Source organism: Saccostrea cucullata, unplaced genomic scaffold (assembly GCF_032062105.1).
Source record: "Saccostrea cucullata isolate Sc308-1 unplaced genomic scaffold, CSIRO_AGI_Scuc_v1 ctg183, whole genome shotgun sequence".
In the NCBI taxonomy this organism is placed as follows: domain Eukaryota; kingdom Metazoa; phylum Mollusca; class Bivalvia; order Ostreida; family Ostreidae; genus Saccostrea; species Saccostrea cuccullata.
The window spans coordinates 891,047-912,635 of record NW_026929981.1 but is presented as its reverse complement, the minus strand read 5'-3'; the positions used below and the strand labels follow the sequence as shown (position 1 = coordinate 912,635).

The window sequence follows — 21,589 nt, the reverse complement described above, 5'->3', positions numbered from 1 at the left end:
ATACTGGGCTTCCTTCCAATGACTTATTTAGACTATCGATCTGTTGTAATTTAAAGGCCACTCATAGGCTTTCTGTAAATGTCTACCTTAAATGGTGTCAAATCTTAAAAAGAAAGAAAAAGAATAGGTATTTTCATTACAATAAAATAAAAAAAAATCAATTGATAGACACGCGTTAATTTAAAAATTTGTACTAATATTTTTTTTTCCAGGAACAAAACATGTGTCTGCAAGTAAAAAAAAAAGAACTATAATAAATCTTCAGGTAAAAAAAAAAAAGAATTATAATAAATCTTCAGGATTCAAAATATCGCATTTTTGATGGACTGGGGTAGGGTGAGTATTCATTTTCGAGAAAATTCTAGAACATAATTTTAGTGAAGGTCCTTAAATATTATTCAAATAACCTTTTTCTACTACGCAGGTACATACAGGAGCGACTATAGTAGTAGAACAAAGAAAACTGGAACAATTCCATATTCCTTTAAATCACCCTAAATAACCCGTAGAAAAGTAAAAATGATTCAATAGCGTTTATCGCCATTTTATCATTCAGGTGATATAACAAATTGAATGCAAGCTGGAATTTACCTATTTAACCGCACTTTCGATAACGTATTTTCAAAATCCATTCTTTCAAGCTGTTGTAAAGGTTAGAGAATTCCATGCGAAATTAATCCATTTGATGTGAATTAATTTTGGATTTTACCCAACTAACAAAAAAAGGAAAGCAGAGTAAGCATTTCCCGCGCTGAACTTAATTTTTCTTAAACCTATCAAAACGTTTCGGAAATAGGATTTGTACGGCTTATGAACAAACATAAATACTCCAAGGATCAACGTCTGATTTAATTAACTACTGGTATATGTACACAATATGCTAATTAATAAACAATAAATGTACATTTTAATATTTTTAAAACATGTCGGAAAGCTATGCAGTCAAAAGGGGCCAAATGAATTACTGGAGATGCAGAATATTACATGAAGATAAATTCGTCGAATGATTTCATACAGACAGCTTATTGCAGGAAACGTGAAATACTAGTATTCTCATGATGGAGATCTCCAGTCGTGACCATTAACAACTAGGAAACGTACCAAACTATATCTTAAGAAGTAACTGTAACTGTTTCAATTTTTAGAGAATTCATTCAATGAAACATCATCAAAGTCAATGCTTCCTACAATTACACACTGGTACATGTAAACCTAAATACGCTTTCCACAGTCGCGATACCCGAAAGCCTTTCCACTTCTCTAAAGAGAATACACCCCCCCCCCAATACCTTTACCAATTAATAGCATAAAAAACATATTTACGTACATTTCCCCGTCAATAATAACTTCTCATCAAAATGTAAAAAAAAAAAAAGATTGCTTAATAATTAATTCATACCCCCCCAAAAAACAAAACACTAAAACCATCTGATGTGATCCCCCTCCAAACTGGAATTGCTTCATAATGGCTTGCTTTCTCTATTATACATGTATTAATTATAAATGAATTCCATGGATTTTTGTAGGCCCCCTTCGGGCCCCTTGTACACTACAGCATGACATGTCATGGGACTTTTGTTGGAGGAACTTGTTAGGCCAGGGTAAATGATAAGCCATTCAATAAATCTGTCATAAAATTTCTCATACAGTAGAAAAATATACCCTAGTTTTACACTGTACATACATGTATTTCCACTTCACTTTTTCAATACCATTATCAATACACATCCTCCTAATAAAATAGAAGAACATCAAAGGAAAGTCCAATTATAATTACTTGTACTGAAAACATTCGTTTATTTCAATTATCAAATAAATGCAAATTTAACACAAACATTTTTACATTTGAATCAATCATGTCTGTAAAACACACAAGCAACATGTTCATACAAATTCTAGTTGTTAGCATAAAGAAAGAAAGAAAACACATCCTTGCACTGAAGTATTTCATCACAGTCATAGGTCAAAATAGCACTGTCTAAATAACTATATGTACTAATGCTTTAAAAACCATTACCTAAATTACTTAGAAAAAATAAAATATACAGAATAGAAAATATAAATTCATAACAATAATCCTATGCAAAAAAGCAAAACAGTAAAATTAAACAAAAGAAATGAAGAGATCTGAATTGGAATTTAGAAAAAAAAAAAGATTTTGAACTGTTTGAAAAAAAATGGCCACAATTTCCCAGACCATTTTGGATTCTACATACCCCTGACAAAAATGCAATGAAATGATAGTCAGACAATAGTTTCAATACTGTGTGTGTAACTTTAGCATTATAGTTAGAATTATTCACATTGATAATATGACTCATATTAAAATTAACAAATGCAATCACTTTGCTTTCCTTGAAATGCCACACTCTATTTCCCTTATTTTTGAACAGTACCGATAATTACAGCATCAACTTTCTCTTCAACTGACCTTGAGCAAATATTCCTTGAAATAATAAGAAAATTTATAAAAGTACATGCAAAACATGACCTCTGCTAGAAATCCTTTGTTACTGACTTCATTTGAACTTCAAGAGGATAGAAATATAGTTCAAGATTTAACAAATCTATTAAAACATACAACCATGGCAGCACATAAAGTTCTCATTAGAATGATTGAAAAAATTCCACTTCATTCAAGTACAACACATATGATGAAAAAAAAAAAGCATGGCGATTTTCCTGATATGATCATCGTGACTAGATATATATATCACTTTAGTGAAGGTCAAATATCACTTTAATGAAACCCAGATATCACTTCAACGAAAACTAAATATGAAATATTTCCTTTGTTTCTCCTGCTTTCTTTGTGGCAATAATTGTCAGTTTTAAATCTTGTCTTCCTGTCTCTGAGGTAATATGAACCTTGTTAGATGAGTGACATGGAACGGATGCTGAATAGTTATACCACAGATGCATCATCACCACTCTCTGACCTGAAATATAAATTGTACTGTTAAATGAGTGATTTAAATTTCCAACAGCATGATGCTGTCAAGATCATTAAAAGACCAAGTAAAAGATGCAAGAGCAGCTATTTCTTTCATTGAACAGGATGAAAAACTTCATTCTATCAGTTCTCAATAGTTTTTTTTTCTTAAAAAAAAAACCAGTCTATTTTTAAAATTAATTAAGAATATTTCTTATCCATAAATTTATGCTAAATAATCTCATCATACCCCATTCTAGTAGGAAAGATAACTGCTATACAATTTAACATTTTCGGTTCTTAAATTTTAAAATGAATTTCTCATACATGTACATGTAATTAATGCCTTTTCTCCAAGAATTTAATAAGCTATCATTAATTTGATGCCAGTAATCAGACTTAAATTTTGTAAAATTCAGCTTTTGTTACATAATTTTGTTATCAAAATACTAACCAAAAACCATACTATCCTTTTAAATGAAGAACTCAAAGTTTTTTTAAAAAAATCAAGCAGTACATGATACACAGAAAGTGAACAGCATTCTCATTGGACACAAACCTGGCTTCCTTGGCAGCAGCCTGAGAACTGAATTCCACAAGAGGACCAGAACTGGATGATGATGAATCAGACGATGTGTTGTGATCACTGTTGGCTCCTGAAGCACTACTGCTAGGCAACTGAGAGCCCTCTTTACCGTTACTATGGTTATCAACAACAACAGAGGACAACCCCACAGTGACTGTGCATCCTCCTTTATCTTTTGACTCCATGGCTGGCTCAGATTTGTTCACCTTTTTTACAAAATTCAGAGCCCAGGGAATTCCTATTAAAAAATCGAAAATCTCTATTTATAAAGAGGATATTGTAAGACCTACTACTACAATATATTTGTGACAATTTTATCTTTTTGAAAGTATGATAGAAATTTAGAAAATTTTACACGCCTATATCTTGTATGGTTTAAACTTTTTGGTCAAAGTTATACTGTTCTTATGGATTAAAAGGAGGCTTTTAACCACCAGATATAAATTAAATTTCTAAAATATCTGCCGTCAACTATCATTTGGCAATGAAAAATTTCATACATATTAATTTTAAAATTTCATCAATTTTGTATATCTTTATATGGAACACTTCTTTTAATGGAGATCAAAATAGTCTGAAAATGGCCACAACCCCAGTCTCTGGGACATGAAGTAATAGAATCCTTCACTGACCTTGGTCTTTATGAGATCCAGAAGCTGCTGTAGAAACCTTGTTCTTGGTTATAACCAGTCTTTTCTTTCTGCTTCCTCCTTGATCAGGTGGACTAAAATTTAATTTTAAACATTCTACAATCTCAAATAAATGCATGACAAATTTCAATTCAGTGCATAAATTTCTATTATAAAAAATGTAACCTGAAATATAGGTACTCAAAATTAATCTGACCCAGTTCAGGTACAAAATGTTCATGAAATAAACATTTTTTTTGTTACTGTATATGAATCATTCCAAATGTAAGAGAGATACATGCATATACAAATGTAAATTGTGAGATCAATATATTTACATGTAAATGATAAGTAGACAGTATACCTGTGTGGAATGGCGGTTGCTAGCTGCTGGGACTGGTACCGCTGGGGAGATGGAATGTCATCCAATGATATGTCAGACAAAGTCTCCTGTTCTAAGGAGGCACTGGTCAAGTCAAGGCCAAGAACTCCATCTACAACAGCAAAACCCACATTAATATTGAAAGAAAAATTACCAAAATTATTAAAATTTGGCTACTCATCTTAATTCAGTTCAATGTTTAAGAAAATGATAGATTAGTAAATTTTTACCTAAATCTGAGGAGGATATACATGTATTTGTTATTTTCTTTTCCTTCTCTCCTTTAAGTTTGCTTCCTTTATCATTTGTTGAGAGATCCATGGATGGAATCTGCACTCTTTCTTTTTTGTCTAAATAATGAATAACATTTATTTCAAGATAACAGACATCACTTTTTCACAGTCAAGAAAGGAACATTCACATCTCACAATGGGAACAACATATAACCAGCAATGTCTAGCATAACAACAATGTAACTTCAGCATAGACAAAAAAAATTGTGGAAAGAAAACTGAACATCTCCTTTACTACTGATACCTTTGTTGTCTGATTTGACCATGGCCCTAGCCTCTGTCTCACTAGTCACAGCACCACTGGCAGCCGCCAGAGTGGAGGCCGCCAGCTCTGTGAACCTCTGGTGTATGTGTTCCAGCATGTAGTCCGTGGTGGGCGGTGGTGGCTTGGAGGCGGTGGCAGAGGCGTTGGCAGGCTTGGCTGGGATGGCAGGCTTGTTGGCAGGAGGTTTAGGTTTGATGGCAGGATCCTTCTTGGAGTCCTTGTCCTTTGTATCTTTGCTGTTACTGCAGGATTTAGTGAATTTCAGGACATTGTCCAACCAGTCAGAACTGAGTCCATCACCTGCAGCATCTAGGATAATAAAGTAAAGGCAAAATATTTCAAAAAAATTGTTCATAACATTCAAAATACACATGTTAATAAGACTTTCATGTATAAAAAAAACATTTTGGGAAGAAATTTCAACATGACGAAAAATAGTTACCATTTCCAACACACCAAGTGTTGTCATATTTAGAATGTTCTTGTAAAAACTGCATTAGGACTGCTTCATCATCTACAGCACTATAAAGAAATTCAATTTTCTAAATAAATTTTTTTACGTCTACAGTAAATCTTTTTTTTTTTTTACCTTCTCTCACAAAGCACTGTGATTATACCTTAAAATTGAAACAAACAATATGTATTAAATGCACACAGGATATTCTTTTCTCCCCATACCTGTTATCTGTAATGTTAGGGATGGTGGGGGTGTAACTATGAGCCCCCAATCTGTCCAAGTTGTTCTCCCAATTATTCTCCACATCATTGTCTACAGACCTGATAACAACAAAAACAGAAAACTGACTGACTTTTTAATATACCGTGTACTTCATCATATTCACAGTACCAAACACAGCCAACAATTCAAAGGTTTAATGTACAATTGTACTCTAGCTAAAAACATTTCTTTTCAGAACAAACTTTACTACAATATCAAAACACCAAATTAATTTTTTTTTTACATTTACACTGTTTAATGGTGACAACAGACAATCAGCTGATTTTTTAAAACTTACATAGTCTCCTCGTCGATGTCATTTTCGTCGTTGTGTTCTGTTGCCCCTTGGTCATTGTCATGCTCACAGTCCTCTATATCATACTGGCTTATCTCCTGTATCAGTAATATATCAAAATTTAAAAAAAAAATCTGAAGAACTTATACCAAATCTGAAGAACTTATACCAAATCCTTGTAAACAATGTTTTGAATAGTTAGACTTGAAAAAGATAACAAGTAAAGACAAAAGAAACATATGCACAAAATGTTTAATTTATCTTTGCTGAACACAGTTATGGGACTTATTACAGATCATTTATATGTAAAGATATTTATTAAACTCCATGTAAAAAGAGGTCAAATATTATACTGTGATAAATTTCTGCTTTACCCCCCCCCCCCCCCCCCCCCCCACAATATATACAGAGATTGCCATACATCAATTGATCCAGAGGTTGAGCTGTCATCCTTTGCTGTATGGTCTTCTTCGCACAGCTCGATCTCGATCTCAGAGCCTGAGTTTGGATGGATTGGTTTGGGATACAGAATGGAATGCTGAGTAAGATTTCCATCACCACTGCCCTGGGGATCTATCAATGGCAGGGGGGATTCTGAAGAGAGAATTATGTCATTCAAACTTTTATAAAAAATAGTGCATATACATGTACTAATACTGATACAATGTGTAAAATATTTCAATATTCTATTCATCATGTTCATAAAGTATATTGTTGAAATATTTAAACAAGAGGCCCATGGGCCACATCGCTCACCTGAGAAACTTGGCCATGCTGTTCTTTAACAGATTTCCCACCTTCGTAATACTAATTGTGACCAAGCCCTATCCCCAGGGGATATGATTTGGACAATTTAGAATCTACACTAGTGCAAGATTCACATAAGTTTCAGCTTTTCTGGCCCAACGGTTCTTAAGAAGATTTTCAAAGATTTTTCCATATATATTTCAATGTAAAACTTGGATTCCCTACTGTGGCCTCGCCCTACCCCCAGGGGTCATAATTTGGAAAATTTAGAATCTACACTTACCCCAGAATGCTTCCACATAAGTTTCAGCTTTTCTGGCCCAGTGGTTCTCAAGGTGAAGATTTTAAAGATTTTTCCTATATATTTCTATGAAAAACTTGGATTCCCTATTGTGGCCCCGCCCTACCCCGGCCCCGGTGTCATGATTTTTACAATATAGAATTTACACTAACCCAGAATGCTTCCACATAAGTTTCAGCTTTTCTGGCCCAATGGTTCTTAAGAAGATTTACAAAGTTTTTTCCTATATATTTCTATGTAAAACTTGTATTCCCTATTGTGGCCCAACCATATCCCCTGGGGTCAGGATTTTTATAATTTAGAATCTACACTACCCCAGGATGCTTCCACATAAGTTTCAGCTTTTCTGGCCCAGTGGTTCTTTAGAAGATTTTTAAAGTTTTGTCCTATATATTTCTATGTAAAATTTGGTTTTCCTATTGTGGCCCCATCCTACCCAAAGGGGTCATGATTTTTACAATTTAGAATCTAAACTACCCAAGGATGCTTCCACACATAAGTTTCAGCTTTTCTGGCCCAGTGGTTCTTGAGAAGAAGATTTTTAAAGTTTTTTCCTGTATATTTCTAAGTAAGACTTGTATTCCCTATTGTGGCCCCGCCCTACCCCCGGGGGTCATGATTTTTACAATTTAGAATCCACACCAAACCAGAATGCTTCCACATAAGTTTCAGCTTTTCTAGCCGAATGGTTCTTGAGAAGGAGATTTTTAAAGTTTTTTCCTATATATTTCTATGTAAAACTTGGATTTACTATTGTGGCCCCGCCCTACCCCCAGGGGTCATGATTTTAACAATTTAGAATCTACACTACCCCAGGATGCTTCCACATAAGTTTCAGCTTTTCTAGCCGAATGGTTCTTGAGAAGAAGATTTTTAAAGTTTTGTTCCTATATATTTTTCTATGTAAAACTTGGATTTCCTCTTGTGGATCCGCCCTACCCCCGGGGGTCAAGATTTTAACAATTTAGAATCTACACTACCCCAGTATGCTTCCACACACGTTTCAGCTTTTCTGGCCCAGTGGTTCTTGAGAAGAAGATTTTTTAATGACCCCACCCTATTTTTGTATTTTCTTGATTATCTCCCCTTGGAAAGGGACTTGGCCCTTGATTTTAACAATTTAAATTCCCCTTTACCCAAGGATGCTTTGTACCAAGTTTGGTTAAAATTTGCCCAGTGGTTCTTGAGAAGAAGTTGAAAATGTGAAAAGTTTACAGACGGATGGACGGACAGCTAGACAGCTAGACAGACGGACGGACGGACGACGGACAACGGGTGATCAGAAAAGCTCACTTGAGCTTCCAGCTCAGGTGAGCTAAAAATCAATGAGAGATGTGACTTTGTATATTGAGTCAATGAACTGAACCCAGTGTACATACAAGCTACACATAAGTGTACAATGTAAATAATAACATTGAGTATATGTAGAAGCTATAATATTTACCAGCTGATGCTCCACCCTTTTTGCCGGACCCTGAGTTTCTAGACATCTCAAGCAGGAGTAACCTCTACAATATTAGGTACAGAAATATAGCATTTTGAGAAAAGATACATAATAAATAAATAAATCATTTCCTGACAAAATAGATATTAGATTTCAAAATTTCTAGTTCTGACCAAAAGATATTTTTGGTCATAAATCAAGAATACAGCTTTTCTTTTCTTAGAATCACAAAATGGTTAGACGCTGATGGAACCAAAGATGTGAATAAGATGTACGACTACCTACCTCTTTGAGATCAGTGATCTGGTTGATCAGTTGAGTATGAGTGGACTCCAGCTGATTAATGTACCACTGCTGGTCTCGACACTTCTGGTAGAACGTGGGGGGTCGGACCTGGAACCTCAGGATCAGGGTGTCGGTGTCTGTGTCCAGGTAACCCTCACTGGCCAGCAGGTCCAGGCGGAAGAACCTGTTGTACCCCCAACACTCCCCCACCTCAAAGTCCGAGGCGAATTCCCGAACGATGTTCTTTGTGTAGTCTCTGGAGGCTTGGTGGACCATCTCCACTCTGTATTCATATCTGGCAAACAAAAAAAATAAGTAAGAAAATATCTTAAAAAATCTTAAATTCTTCCAAACTTTTGGGTATAAATTTTAAATTAAGCATACCTTTATTTTTTGATTTGAAATCAAAAACTGAATAAATGTTGCAATAAATTTTTCTTACTTGGAATTTTCAGAGAGTCCAACAGACAGTTCTAGGAATACTGACAGGTAATTTCCTCTTACCACTCCATTGCCATCCTAATAGAAAATATAAAATTGCAATGAAAACAAGTACAATTATTGATGAAAAAAAAAATATATTCAGGTGTCACTAAATTACCAAAATTCTATATTTCAAACAAGCTGCATTCATCTGTAGGACAAATTACATGAACATACAAGCATAAAACAAACAAGAGATGTTTGTAAAACACTTATGCCCCCCTCCCACCAAACTAAAATTTTTTCAAATCCAAAAGGGCATAGCTCTATCAAAAATGGCGCAATCATACCCAAAACAGAACTTGTTCTAGATATTCATCTGATAAATTTGTACACTAAATTTCATTTCAGTATGTGCAACGGTTGTAAAGAAAATGAACAGAAACTGCAAATAATTGGAATTTTTCTAAGTCTAAGGGGCATAACTGTCAAAAATGGCGCAATCATACCAAATACAAAACTTGATCTAGATATTCTTCTGATAAATCTGTACACTAAATTTCAATTCAGTATGTGCAACATTTGCGAAGAAAATGAATGGAAACTGCAAATAATTGAAATTTTTCTAAGTCCAAGGGGCATAACTCTGTCAAAAATGGTGCAATCGTACCCAAAGCAGAACTTGACCTAGATATTTATGTGACATATCTGAATACCAAATTTCATTTCAGTATGTGCAACAGTTGCGAAGAAAATGAACGGAAACTGCAAATTGGAATTTTTCTAAGTCCAAGGGGCATAACTCTGTCAAAAATGGTGCGATCGTACCCAAAACAAAACTTGACCTAGATATTCATGTGATATATCGGTATACCAAATTTCATTTCAGTATGTGTAACGGTTGCGAAAAAAATGAACAGAAACTAAGTAGACCGACAGACCAACATACTGACAGACAGCAGCAAAGCAATATGCCCTCCCTTCTTCGAAGAGGGGCATAATAAATGCATACAAAAACCGCTATGTGTTTATCATTCAGACCAAAATATATTTACAGAAAGAGTTCAAATTCAATTCAAATTATTATTTATATATCTCAAACTTACAGGATAGACTTTGAGTCTCCAGCTGAGGCCCGACACGTGTAATGGCTGACTGTAGACTGGGTCAGCTCTCTGTTGTAACACACTGAAGTTCTTCATCACAAAAGTACTAGTGTCATACTGGGGGACTATCTCACTAAAGACAAAATGATTAAATATTAATTAAATAATAATTACTACACTAAATTATTTTTTTTAAACATAGAGTAATGCATATTTCTAATACATACCTGGTAAAATCTGCAGGTACTGGAGCAGTAACAAAGGAGGCCATGGGTTTACAGTGGAACTGTTTGAACATCTGTAGAAGTTCAGTGCTCTGGCCGATCAGTTCATTCTTGCCACTGTTCAGCAGCTTCTGGTTCATCTTCTGGATCAGAGTCTCTAACTTTTCTGTGTCCTGGGTCACTTGCCCTCTCTGGCCTATACAACATTAAGGCATACATTTCCTAATCTTCATGCATTTGCAAAGTTTTAAATATTGGTTAAATACAAACATTTTAATTCAGTTTTCATAGTTTTCCTAAATTACACATCTTTCCACTTTTTACAATCAGATTTACTTACTTTACCTTCATTTAAGAATATTTAAAACTTTATTTTTAGAGATTGTTAAATACCGGTATAAGACTGCCCTACATTAACTGGCAAAATTGGAAATATACAGCTTACGTCATTTCTATCTGTTACAATCAAAATTCAGTGATAGACAATGAAATGGGCTGATACAATCCGACGCGGACGTGGGGAAAACATCGGATTGAAATTGCAGATCGAAATTCATTTTCAATCCACCTCAGCTACGGCCAGAAGGTACATTATTACTGATTGACCCAGAATACAAATAATTTCAAATTTGTTACAGTTTTAATTTTTTTGTCTGGTGTTTTAAATAGATTAATATTTAAGGGACAAATATTTAATTTCTGTTCGGTAAATATATGTATATCTTTGTGTAGGGGGGGGGGGCTGAATGATTTTTAAATAAAGTTGTCCAACAGTTTTCAGTGAGAATAAAACTCATGCACTCTTATAATCCTTGAAATAAAATATATTTTCATGTTAAGCCATGACCTGACTCAACAATTTTTTACCCCCCCCCCCACCTTCTAGAATCAAATATCTCCAAAAAAAAAATAATCTTTGTCTTCTTTGATCTTTTGCGTTCTTAAAATTATAAGCTAAAACTCATATTAATGTGAACTTCAAACAATATGTATTTGGGAGTTGAATTTAGTTAATTTTTAGATCATACATTCACTCTTTGCTTTGAAAACAGCTCAGGTGGATTGAAAATGAATTTTGATCTGCAATTTCAATCCAATGTTTTCCTCACGTCCACGTCGAATTGTACTCGCCCATTTCATTGTCTATCACTGAATGTTTTGATTGTAACAGATAGAAATGACGTAAGCTGTATATTTCCAATTTTGCCAGTTAATGTTCCGTGGTCTTAATAATGAAGTGTATGCTGTATTGACCTGTAAACTTTACAAAAAGAAGTGTCCCATGACCTACCCATTAAGGTAAGAAGTTTGGACTTGAGCTGAGTCTCCAATCTTGCAATCATCAGCTCCACAGCATTCCTGATTTCTCTTACTCTCTCATCTTTGGCAGTCTTTACCCCCTCTATGTTGCGTTCCTATTAACAAATCAGATTCAAAGTAAATCAATAAATCGACAAGGTTTTAAGTATATTGAAACACATAATTTATTCCTCTAGATAAAATTTTCCAGTTCAAAGATAAACACAAGAGATGTTTGTAAAACACTTAGGCCTAGAAAAAAAGTATGTTTGTTTCCGCTTTCAGGCTGAAAAAATATAGGGTAGGTCGGCAGGCAAATTTTTTTTTTTTGAAAATTATTTTTACTTCTTTAATCAAAACGTGTATAGAAGTAACATTAATGACAAAAGAAATGGTGTTTTCAAGCATTTCTGTGACTTAAACTTATAATAGAAAGGTGACTCAAACTTCTTTCTGTCTTGAAAAGCTTGCGAAGTTGGAGACTATAATTCCCTGGGTGAAATCTTGCACTACATGGGACAAAAGCATTAAAAAATTTTTTAGGGTCGGCACTATAAATTAGGGTCGGTCGGGAAAGCAGAAACAAACATATTTTTTTTCTAGGCCTTATGCCCCCCCTCCCCCCAAATTGGAATTTTTCTAAGTCTAAGGGGCATAACTCTGTCAAAAATGGCATGTACCCCAAACACAACTTGATCTAGATGTTCATGTGATATATCCGTATACCAAATTTCATTTCAGTATGTGCAACGGTCGTGAAGAAAATGAATGGAAACTGCTAGTAATTGGAATTTTTCCAAGTCTAAGGGGCTTAACTCTATTAAAAATGGCGGAATCATACCCAAAACAGATTTTGATCTAGATATTCATCTGATAAATCTGTATGCAATATTTCATTTCAGTGTGTGCAACGGTTGAGAAGAAAATGAACGGAAACTGCAAATAATTGGAATTTTTCTAAGTCCAAGGGGCGTAACTCTGTCAAAAATGGTGCGATTGTACCAAAAACATAATTTGACCTAGATATTTATGTGAAATATCGGTATACATGTACTAAATTTCATTTCAGTACGTGCAATAGTTGCGAAGAAAATGAACGAAAACAGCAAATAATTGGAATTTTTCTAAGTCCAAGGGGCGTAACTCTGTCAAAAATGGTGCGATTGTACCAAAAACATAATTTGACCTAGATATTTATGTGATATATTGGTATACATGTACTAAATTTCATTTCAGTACGTGCAATAGTTGCGAAGAAAATGAACGGAAACAGCAAATAATTGGAATTTTTCTAAGTCCAAGGGGCATAACTCTGTCAAAAATGGTGCGATCGTACCCAAAACAGAACTTGACCTAGATATTCATGTGATATATCCGTATACTAAATTTCATTTCAGTATGTGCAACGATTGTGAAGAAAATGAACAGAAACTAAGTGGACTGACCGACAGGTAGCAGCAAAGCAATATGCCCTCCCTTCTTCGAAGGGCGGCATAATAACTTACCACATCCTGCACCAGACTAATGAGCTCTACATGACGACGTTTCAGCTGGTTCAGTTCTTCTGTAATTTTCTTCACATGCTCATTATAGACATCATCCAGAGGTTTGAATGTATGACCAGAGTGCTGAAATGTCAAATAAAATGTTTTTCTTCTATTTTTACTACACACAAATGGCATTTTGGGTAAAAAAAAACCCTGTTTTTTTTTAATATAATAATACTCGTTATAGACCTTCTTTTTTTTTTTAGAATTAAAGAGCTTTGCAACAGGATTGGAAAGATGAGTACTAGTAACCACATGAATAAAAATATTTCCACAAATAAAAAATATCAATAAGTCAAAAATCTTTACCGTTCCTCCCCACAATGCACACTGATGACAAATGCATTGTTTACAGGTCCAGCAATATACACTCAGTTTCTCCTGGTGGTCGTCACATCTAAAAATAGAAGGAAAACAAATCAAATCCTAAGGTTTGAAATTTCTTCAAGGTCCATATAATTTGTACGATCATCTTTTATATTTCTCACTACTCATAGGAAATTTTTTTTTTAAAAACAAAAACATTTTTTTTATTATCCTCTCTGACACTTAATTAAACATTTAGAAAAATTACTGAATATAAACATGAGGATATTTTTCATGTGACAATAAAGAAAGAATGTAAAAATATTCAACGGACTTGTCCTTGTCGGAGTCCTCTTTCTTTGGGGAGGGAGCACAGTCTTTAAGGGTGTCTAGCTGGTTAGTCACTTCCTCCGCCCAGCGACAATTGACCAGCTCATGAATGTGGAGAGAGGCTCTACAATGAAACACTAAATCATTTAAATATCAGAACAAATATAAAGGAGTTGCACAAATGTCTACTTAAAATTTCAAATTGAATTCTAAAACTTTTATAAATATTGCAAAGAAGCAAAAGTTGTAAAAAGAAATGAGTTACACATGTAATGACAGCACTAACTTTTAGCCCATTTCAGAATATTGCAATACCGGTATAAATTCTCTATGGGTATGTATCTACTGACTGTGTTGTTAGGTTGACAGAGTTGTTCATAATTCAATTTTTGTGTGTATTAGAAGAAAATCTTCATCTTTAACAAGTCTGTAAAGTATTGATTACCTGCAGTGTGGACATTGTGATCTTTGCTCCGTTAACCATCTCTGTAATCATGGTAATAAACATACAAAATATTACAATAGGTTTCATTAAGAGTTTAAAAAAAGATATATATATCATCTCTGAATTTAACTGTAGGATAAATTTAGAAACTTTATCAATGAGTGAATAAATGGGAAGGAATGCAGAATTCTTTGTATCGAGCTCAGACTGCTGTAAACCCAATATGAATTTAAAAATGGAAAGTACAGTTGCGTTATAAGTAAATTGTAACTTACCCGTATACATAAGAAGCAGCAGAGTTTGGAACAATGCGGACATAACCGTGCATCTCTCAACTTCTCCATACAAATGAAGCATCGAAATACTTCAGCAAGGCTCTGTTTCAAAATGAAATAAAGTTAATATACACAAATTACGTATACATTGAAGTTAGTTTCCAGATGGTTGTTTTGTAGAAATAAATATGAAGATCTAAGTATAACTTAGGACTAAGTATTCAGATTTGTTTTGATGCATGTTCTTTTTTCACTCATTTTCAGAGAAAATCGAGTCAACTTTGATCCTTCTAGTGAATTCTTCAGTACAACTCTGACGTATTAAATTGATCTAATACCTCCATTGTTGAGTCTTCTAGTCGTCTACTTTCTTGTCTGCCACCAGATGCCATTCTCACGTGTATTCCATTGTTGTCAACAAAACACCATTGTGTTTTGGTGAGCAATCGTTGACTGTGCAAGAACTTGTTAAAACAGTACTGGGGTCAAGGCCGTTTCAACCGCCAGCTTTGATATTTTTGTTTTCAGTAAACGTATTTGTTCAATTGCCTTCTTGGATGTTCTTTCTTATCCCTCAAAAGGCATCTAAGATTGTACTCGAGGAAGTTTAGAGGAGTTTTCAAAACATCCGTAATTTTTCTTTCCTTTTTTTTAAAATATCAATATTTGAAATTTACAATCAAACAAAACGAAAAATCATCGGAAGTTCGATCCCGATTTATTATCATTGAAAGGGAGATCACTCTAAAATAAACAACCTAAACAAAAACTAAAATTTATGGAATGTGACAGATGATGACCTGAAAGGCTGAATGCAGTCAGCAGTTTAGAGAACTAAAATGACAAACTGTTTTAAAGTTGCACTTTCAGACATAAAAAAGGCGCATGAAAAAATATCCCCATATATTCACTTCACGCCATTTTTCACAAGTTCGACACTTGACAATGTGGTTGGAAGGAAAGTGTTTTTCAAAGCAGAAAACTTGCAGAAGACGGGATCTTTCAAAGCAAGAGGAGCATTAAATGCTGTAAATATTTTTTTTTCAAACCTTTTGATGTTCACGCGCTATTTATTTTTTGATTTGGATTTGGTATTTCTCCAGTCAGCTACTTAGTAAACTAACTTTTTGGTACATTGTTAGATTGTATAAAACTGTATATTGAATGTGTACTTTGCAGGTGTTATCCTTAAAAGCTGGAAATCCAGATGTGAATGGAGTCGTATGTAAACATAAAACATATATAATTTATATATAATAATTCATATGTAAACGAAAATTGAAATAAAAAGTTCTTTAGATTTTTTATTCATATTCAGGCAAAGATTAAATTAGGCGTTTTTTTAAATCATAATTTGTCACTAGTATGAAGTAAACATGAACATTTTGCATCTTTTATCATAAGTAATATAAGATGCAATCATCATTAAGGTAGTAGACATACAGTTGTGCATGTGTGTACAAATCATGGCCCAGGGTTTAGGTTAATTTGGGTCACATTTGTAGGGATCTTTTTTGACATGGGAATATATGGAAATACCATATCTTAATTATGCTGTGATTGATAATATTAAGATACATGCATTCATTCTCAGGTAGTAAAGTAGTATGTGTTTAATTCTTCTGCAAGAACAGCAAAACCATGTTATACATGTAAATCCCCAGAATGTGTTGATTCATATGAAGTTATATTTTTTCCTTTTGGTCTAAAGTTGGAACCACAATATGGGGTAGGAATTTTTCATGTGGATTCAATGAAAATGGAATTTTCTAATCTTTTGATGATGAACATCAGTACTATTGTGATTCAGGTGAGCATTATGGCCCATGGGCCTCCTGTCTTTGAATAAACACACACACAAATTTTCACAGGTCACACATAGCAGTGGAAATCATGGGCAGGCATTGGCATGGGCTGCAAAGGTGGCCGGAGTGAAATGCAGTGTGGTTGTGCCAAATAATTCACCAAAGATCAAGTCTGAAGCAATCAAAGGTTATGGTGCCGAATTAGTGTTCTGTGAACCCACACCAGCTGACAGGTATGTTGTTGAGGCCAACAATGTTTTTCTCTGATATATATTTAATATAATGACATATAAATATTCTAAAGTAAGTTTATTGAGATTCCTTGTTATTTAACTGAAAGAGTGCACCAGTTTCCCTGAATATTCAAAATAAATATTATTGAATTTGAGAAAATAAAAAAAAATTAAAGATATGTTATCAAAATTATATACTATCATGTTGTTTTAATTACAGACAGTCCACATGTGACAGAGTTTCCAAGGAGAACAATTTTATCATAGTTCCTCCATATGACCACTATGATGTCATAGCTGGACAGGTATGAATGAAGGTGTAATGGAACATTGACGGACAATAACAAATTAACAGCATTACCTTACTGATAAATATCCTTCAGGTGCAATACATTTAGCTGAATTATTTCAGTTTCATTCAATGGTTATAGGGCACAATAGCTGTAGAGTTTTTGAAACAAGTTCCAGAATTGGACGCCATATTGGTTCCAGTCAGTGGTGGTGGAATGACCTCAGGGATTGCCATAGCAGCTAAAGCTATTAAACCAGATATTAAAGGTTAGCATAGAAGTCAAAGCTATTAAACCAGACATTAAAGGTTAGCTGATATATAAAGCTATTAAACCAGATATTAAAGGTTAGCTAACAGATAAAGCTATTAAACCAGATATTAAAGGTTAGCATAGCAGTCAAAGCTATTAAACCAGACATTAAAGGTTAGCTGACATATAAAGCTATTAAACCAGATATTAAAGGTTAGCTAACAGATAAAGCTATTAAACCAGATATTAAAGGTTAGCATAGCAGCAAAAGCTATTAAACCAGATAATAAAGGTTAGCATAGCAGCAAAAGCTATTAAACCAGGTTACTTTGTTTTTGTTTTTTTTTGTAATGTCTGAATACAATTAATATCAGCAATAATATAAAGTTAAATTATAATGGAATAAACTGGTAAATGTAATAAAAATCTGAAGATATAATTTTATGCATGATATCAAAGGTTTTATCATTTCTTTTTTAGTGTTCATGGTTGAACCAGAAGGGAAGATGTGTGAAGAATGCCTAAGAGCAGGTAGCAATCATATATTGTTTGTCAATAAATCTACAATCATCTACATAAAATTTTATTTAAAAAAGCAATTTCAAATTTCACTTTGCAAACAAAGAAAAAAGTGAAAAACTGAACTATTGTCATATACAATGTACTTAACAAAAAAAAGTTTCACTCCAGTTTTTGTTGTCTACATCACGTTAAAATGTCACTATTGTATCCTTGGTATTGTACGAGGGTTGTCCCGTAAAATCATGGACAAGTTGTCTAGTTTGAAAAATAATCATCACTGCGTTCTGAAATTTTCACCACTTTTTAGCAGATAAATTATGAATATACATAGCAAATTTCAAATAGATATATGCATAGGTAAACAAATCGTGATATTTTATGTTATGTACTGTATCGCCCTATATAACGTCAAAGTGTCTAAAACAGGGTCACATTTCATCTTTGCTAAACTTAAAGTTGGATAAGCCCAACTTAAATTTAGAAATTTTATTGATTTACATATGTGAGTATCTATAACCAGTTAAGAAACCAATGTGGCACACTCATGCGATCTTCTGAATATTTATTAGCAAGTTACAGACAGTATTCTCACCATCATTCAACTAAAAGAGAATCTCACATCGACGGTCGACAGTGACAGCGTCCTTTGCTATTACAAATGGCAGTCTGTCCATATGTTTTGTACTATCTGGGGACTCGACCACGAAGACTTCACTAAGAAAACTTTCATTTCATTTATATACTAAAGATCTGGTGATATTTTTCATATTTTCTTTCTTCCGTATTCCTTTAAAGTCTCTTAAGGCGTCATTACAACATCCTAATCTATCTGAACTGCTCTCCGGTGCGCCGTAACGTCATAAAAAGTCGCCATTTTTCGTGAATTGTGTTTATTACTTTCCCATTTCAATTGCTCGGGAAACTGCCAAAAATTACCCAAATGCCTTGAAATTTTTAAAAATACGACAGAATTGATTAAGGAATGGAATTAGGATAATTTTCATCCTAATCTTATGTATTGAAAACTTTTATTACGAATTAATTCTTATGTCTTCTCTAATATAAACATGCTATTTTTACCGTGCGCCGTAGGACCATACCTTGTGCACATTCAAGCAGAATAAAATCTTTGTTTTTGAATATATATTATCAAAAACATTATGATTCACTTAAATATGATGAATAAACATTTACTGAAAATTTCAGCTTAGTGCGCCCATTACTTTTCGAGAAAAACGCTTTGTCCACGATTTTATGGGACAACCCTCGTATATATATACTTTATGTACATGCAGGTCAGAGACTTTGGCCGAATCCTCCCCGATTTCTCCACACTATAGCAGATGGAATAAGACTTCAGCAGTTAGGAGACCTGACCTGGCCAATTATTCTAGAACTGGTAGAAAAAGAGGTCTTCTCAGTGGTGTGTATAAAACACCTTTAGTTAATGTAACACTGATCATCTTTAACCATAGTATTTTATTTTAAAAAAAAAACCCATTGTTTAGCTTCTTATTAGATATATAGTAAAAACTGAATGTTTTGTTCTATTCAGTTGTTTTCAAAATCTTGAGAATGATTTTGTCACACAGAAAATAACTTTTTTACATTTTTGGAATATATGTATCATTGATTAAACCTTTGAATTTTTCCCTAATCTGCAGTGTGCTCAAAGTGTGTAAACTGTGCTTTCAGAATTGTTGCAATACTGAATATTTAAAGAAAGGGTTGAAAGGTTTTATTTTTTCTGTATTGTAGAAAGATGAAGACATTGTGAAAGCAATGAGATTTGTCTTTGAGAGAATGAAGGTCAGCTGTGTATTATCTATTAGTATATAACATTTATAAATTTTACTCTGTAATGTACCGGTATATGAGAATGAAGGTGTAGTGTAACAGTGCAGAACATTTTCAATAAAAGAGCTGCAGACAAAGTACATTCCTCTTTAAGGTTTGAACATGTAATTACTTATATTTGGACAGAAACAAATTCTTTTGTTATACACCCAGCTTGAAAAGCGGAAGGGTTTATAGTGATCATGTTGCCTGTCCATATCTCGGTACGTCCATCTGATATGCTTTGGGGTACCCATCTCTTATCTGCAAATCCTCCTAAACCATTGAATAAAATTTGATGACACTTTCTCAGATTCTTTATCACCGTATATACTCGCTTATAAGTTGGTTGTATATTTTGACGTTATTTTGGTGGAATTTGGTATTGACCCGCTTTTAAGTCGGTGCAATTTTTTGCCACAATCGGGCGACAATTTCAAGTAATTCCATTGTTGTTTGAACGGTTCCATTAATATTTTTTTGAAATGACACAGACATTTAATCTTAATTCATAAAACAAAAAGTCAATGCTCACTTAAAATACAAATAAAATTATTAATATATAGAAATACATGTATTTGTACTTTAAGTACTCTAAGAATACATAAATAATCATATATATTCAGAATCAGACATTTTCTTCGATAATCGTCGGAAATGCAAATACTACATTTCAGCCTCCAGAAAAATACCAATCTCTTTATGACTCGCCTACAAGTCGGACATAGAGTTTTAGACCAATATTTAATTCCCAAAATACTGACTTCTAGGCAAGTATATATGGTATAATGCAATTGTCTACCACCTATTACACTTTTTGATCTGACACATTTTAGGTCTCTTAGTGCAAATATAGTCTTTCCGATTATAACCATATGGAAGGCAGGGGGTATCATTTACGGAGCTCATACCTCTAGTTTTTAATACAGGATCTTATGTTTTAACAGTTGGTGATAGAACCAGCCTCAGGGGCGGGAGTAGCCGCAGTGATGTCAGACAGATTGGCAGCTATGGACCCCAACATGAAGAATATAGGCGTTATATTGTGTGGTGGAAATGTGGATATCGACCATCTGCCATGGTGCTGAAAAGTGTTTTAGAAAAAGGACAGGTTCACTTGGGTACTTTTGATATACATGTATTTCCAATAATGGTGCTAATACTACCATATGATGATTAAAACATATGATATTCAAATATCAGGTATATATTATGAAAATTAATTTGTGATTCCTGGTTGTTACAATCATTTTATGCAATAATTATACATTATTATTTTTGTTACTAATTTTTTTATTATAATGTTTATATAACATGTATAAATAATTACATGTAGCAATTATTATTGATTTATTTTGAAATTATAATTTTTTTAATCAAGATTTATTTTTTAATAAAAGATGAAAATCAGAGAAAATTTCTTTTTATCGTCTTTTAGATCTATCAGAAATAATACTTACAAGCAAGGACCCCATATTTAACAGATCATGAAATCAGAGCTGTATGATGATATGACAATTATCCAGAGTTATTTATAAAAAAAAAAAGATGGTGAAAATAGTACACATATGAATACTAGTTGTCTCTGGAAAATGCAAAAATTGAATATGTATTTAGTATGTTTCCTTGAAAAACAAGATGTGTTTGAGAAACTGTACCAAATCTCGCAACAAAGTGTAAAGTTTCTCGAATGAAAGTCAAACTCTGAAGTCAAGAGATAACAAAAAACATATGGTACTGTATGAAAGCTGATAGCATTTAGGTTAAAGTTTTTTCAAATGAAAGTCAAACTTTAATATCAAGAGGTAAAAATAATGGT

At 33.5% G+C, this 21,589-nt stretch overlaps 2 protein-coding genes across 2 annotated transcripts; one reads left to right on the top strand and one right to left on the bottom strand.

Annotated features, from left to right (window-relative positions):
• Positions 1–1,777: 1,777 nt before the first annotated feature.
• On the bottom strand, positions 1,778–15,476 carry LOC134282696 (E3 ubiquitin-protein ligase TRIM37-like). Its single transcript, XM_062765103.1, has 22 exons — positions 15,171–15,476; positions 14,833–14,934; positions 14,558–14,598; positions 14,117–14,236; positions 13,786–13,873; positions 13,435–13,557; positions 11,922–12,045; positions 10,634–10,826; positions 10,407–10,539; positions 9,320–9,396; positions 8,878–9,172; positions 8,593–8,656; positions 6,522–6,694; positions 6,104–6,198; positions 5,766–5,864; positions 5,530–5,609; positions 5,067–5,396; positions 4,760–4,879; positions 4,512–4,641; positions 4,151–4,242; positions 3,492–3,756; positions 1,778–2,939 (listed from the first exon to the last, which is right to left on the bottom strand). The coding sequence occupies exons 1-22, from the start codon at positions 15,222–15,224 to the stop codon at positions 2,906–2,908; spliced, it is 2,832 nt and encodes a 943-aa protein (XP_062621087.1). The 5' UTR covers positions 15,225–15,476; the 3' UTR covers positions 1,778–2,905.
• Positions 15,477–15,555: 79 nt separating this feature from the next.
• Positions 15,556–21,032, top strand: LOC134282691 (serine racemase-like). The gene is made up of 9 exons (XM_062765098.1): positions 15,556–15,860; positions 16,012–16,053; positions 16,704–16,870; positions 17,091–17,175; positions 17,302–17,428; positions 17,893–17,943; positions 19,230–19,357; positions 19,693–19,743; positions 20,718–21,032. The coding sequence occupies exons 1-9, from the start codon at positions 15,672–15,674 to the stop codon at positions 20,856–20,858; spliced, it is 981 nt and encodes a 326-aa protein (XP_062621082.1). The 5' UTR covers positions 15,556–15,671; the 3' UTR covers positions 20,859–21,032.
• Positions 21,033–21,589: the final 557 nt, after the last annotated feature.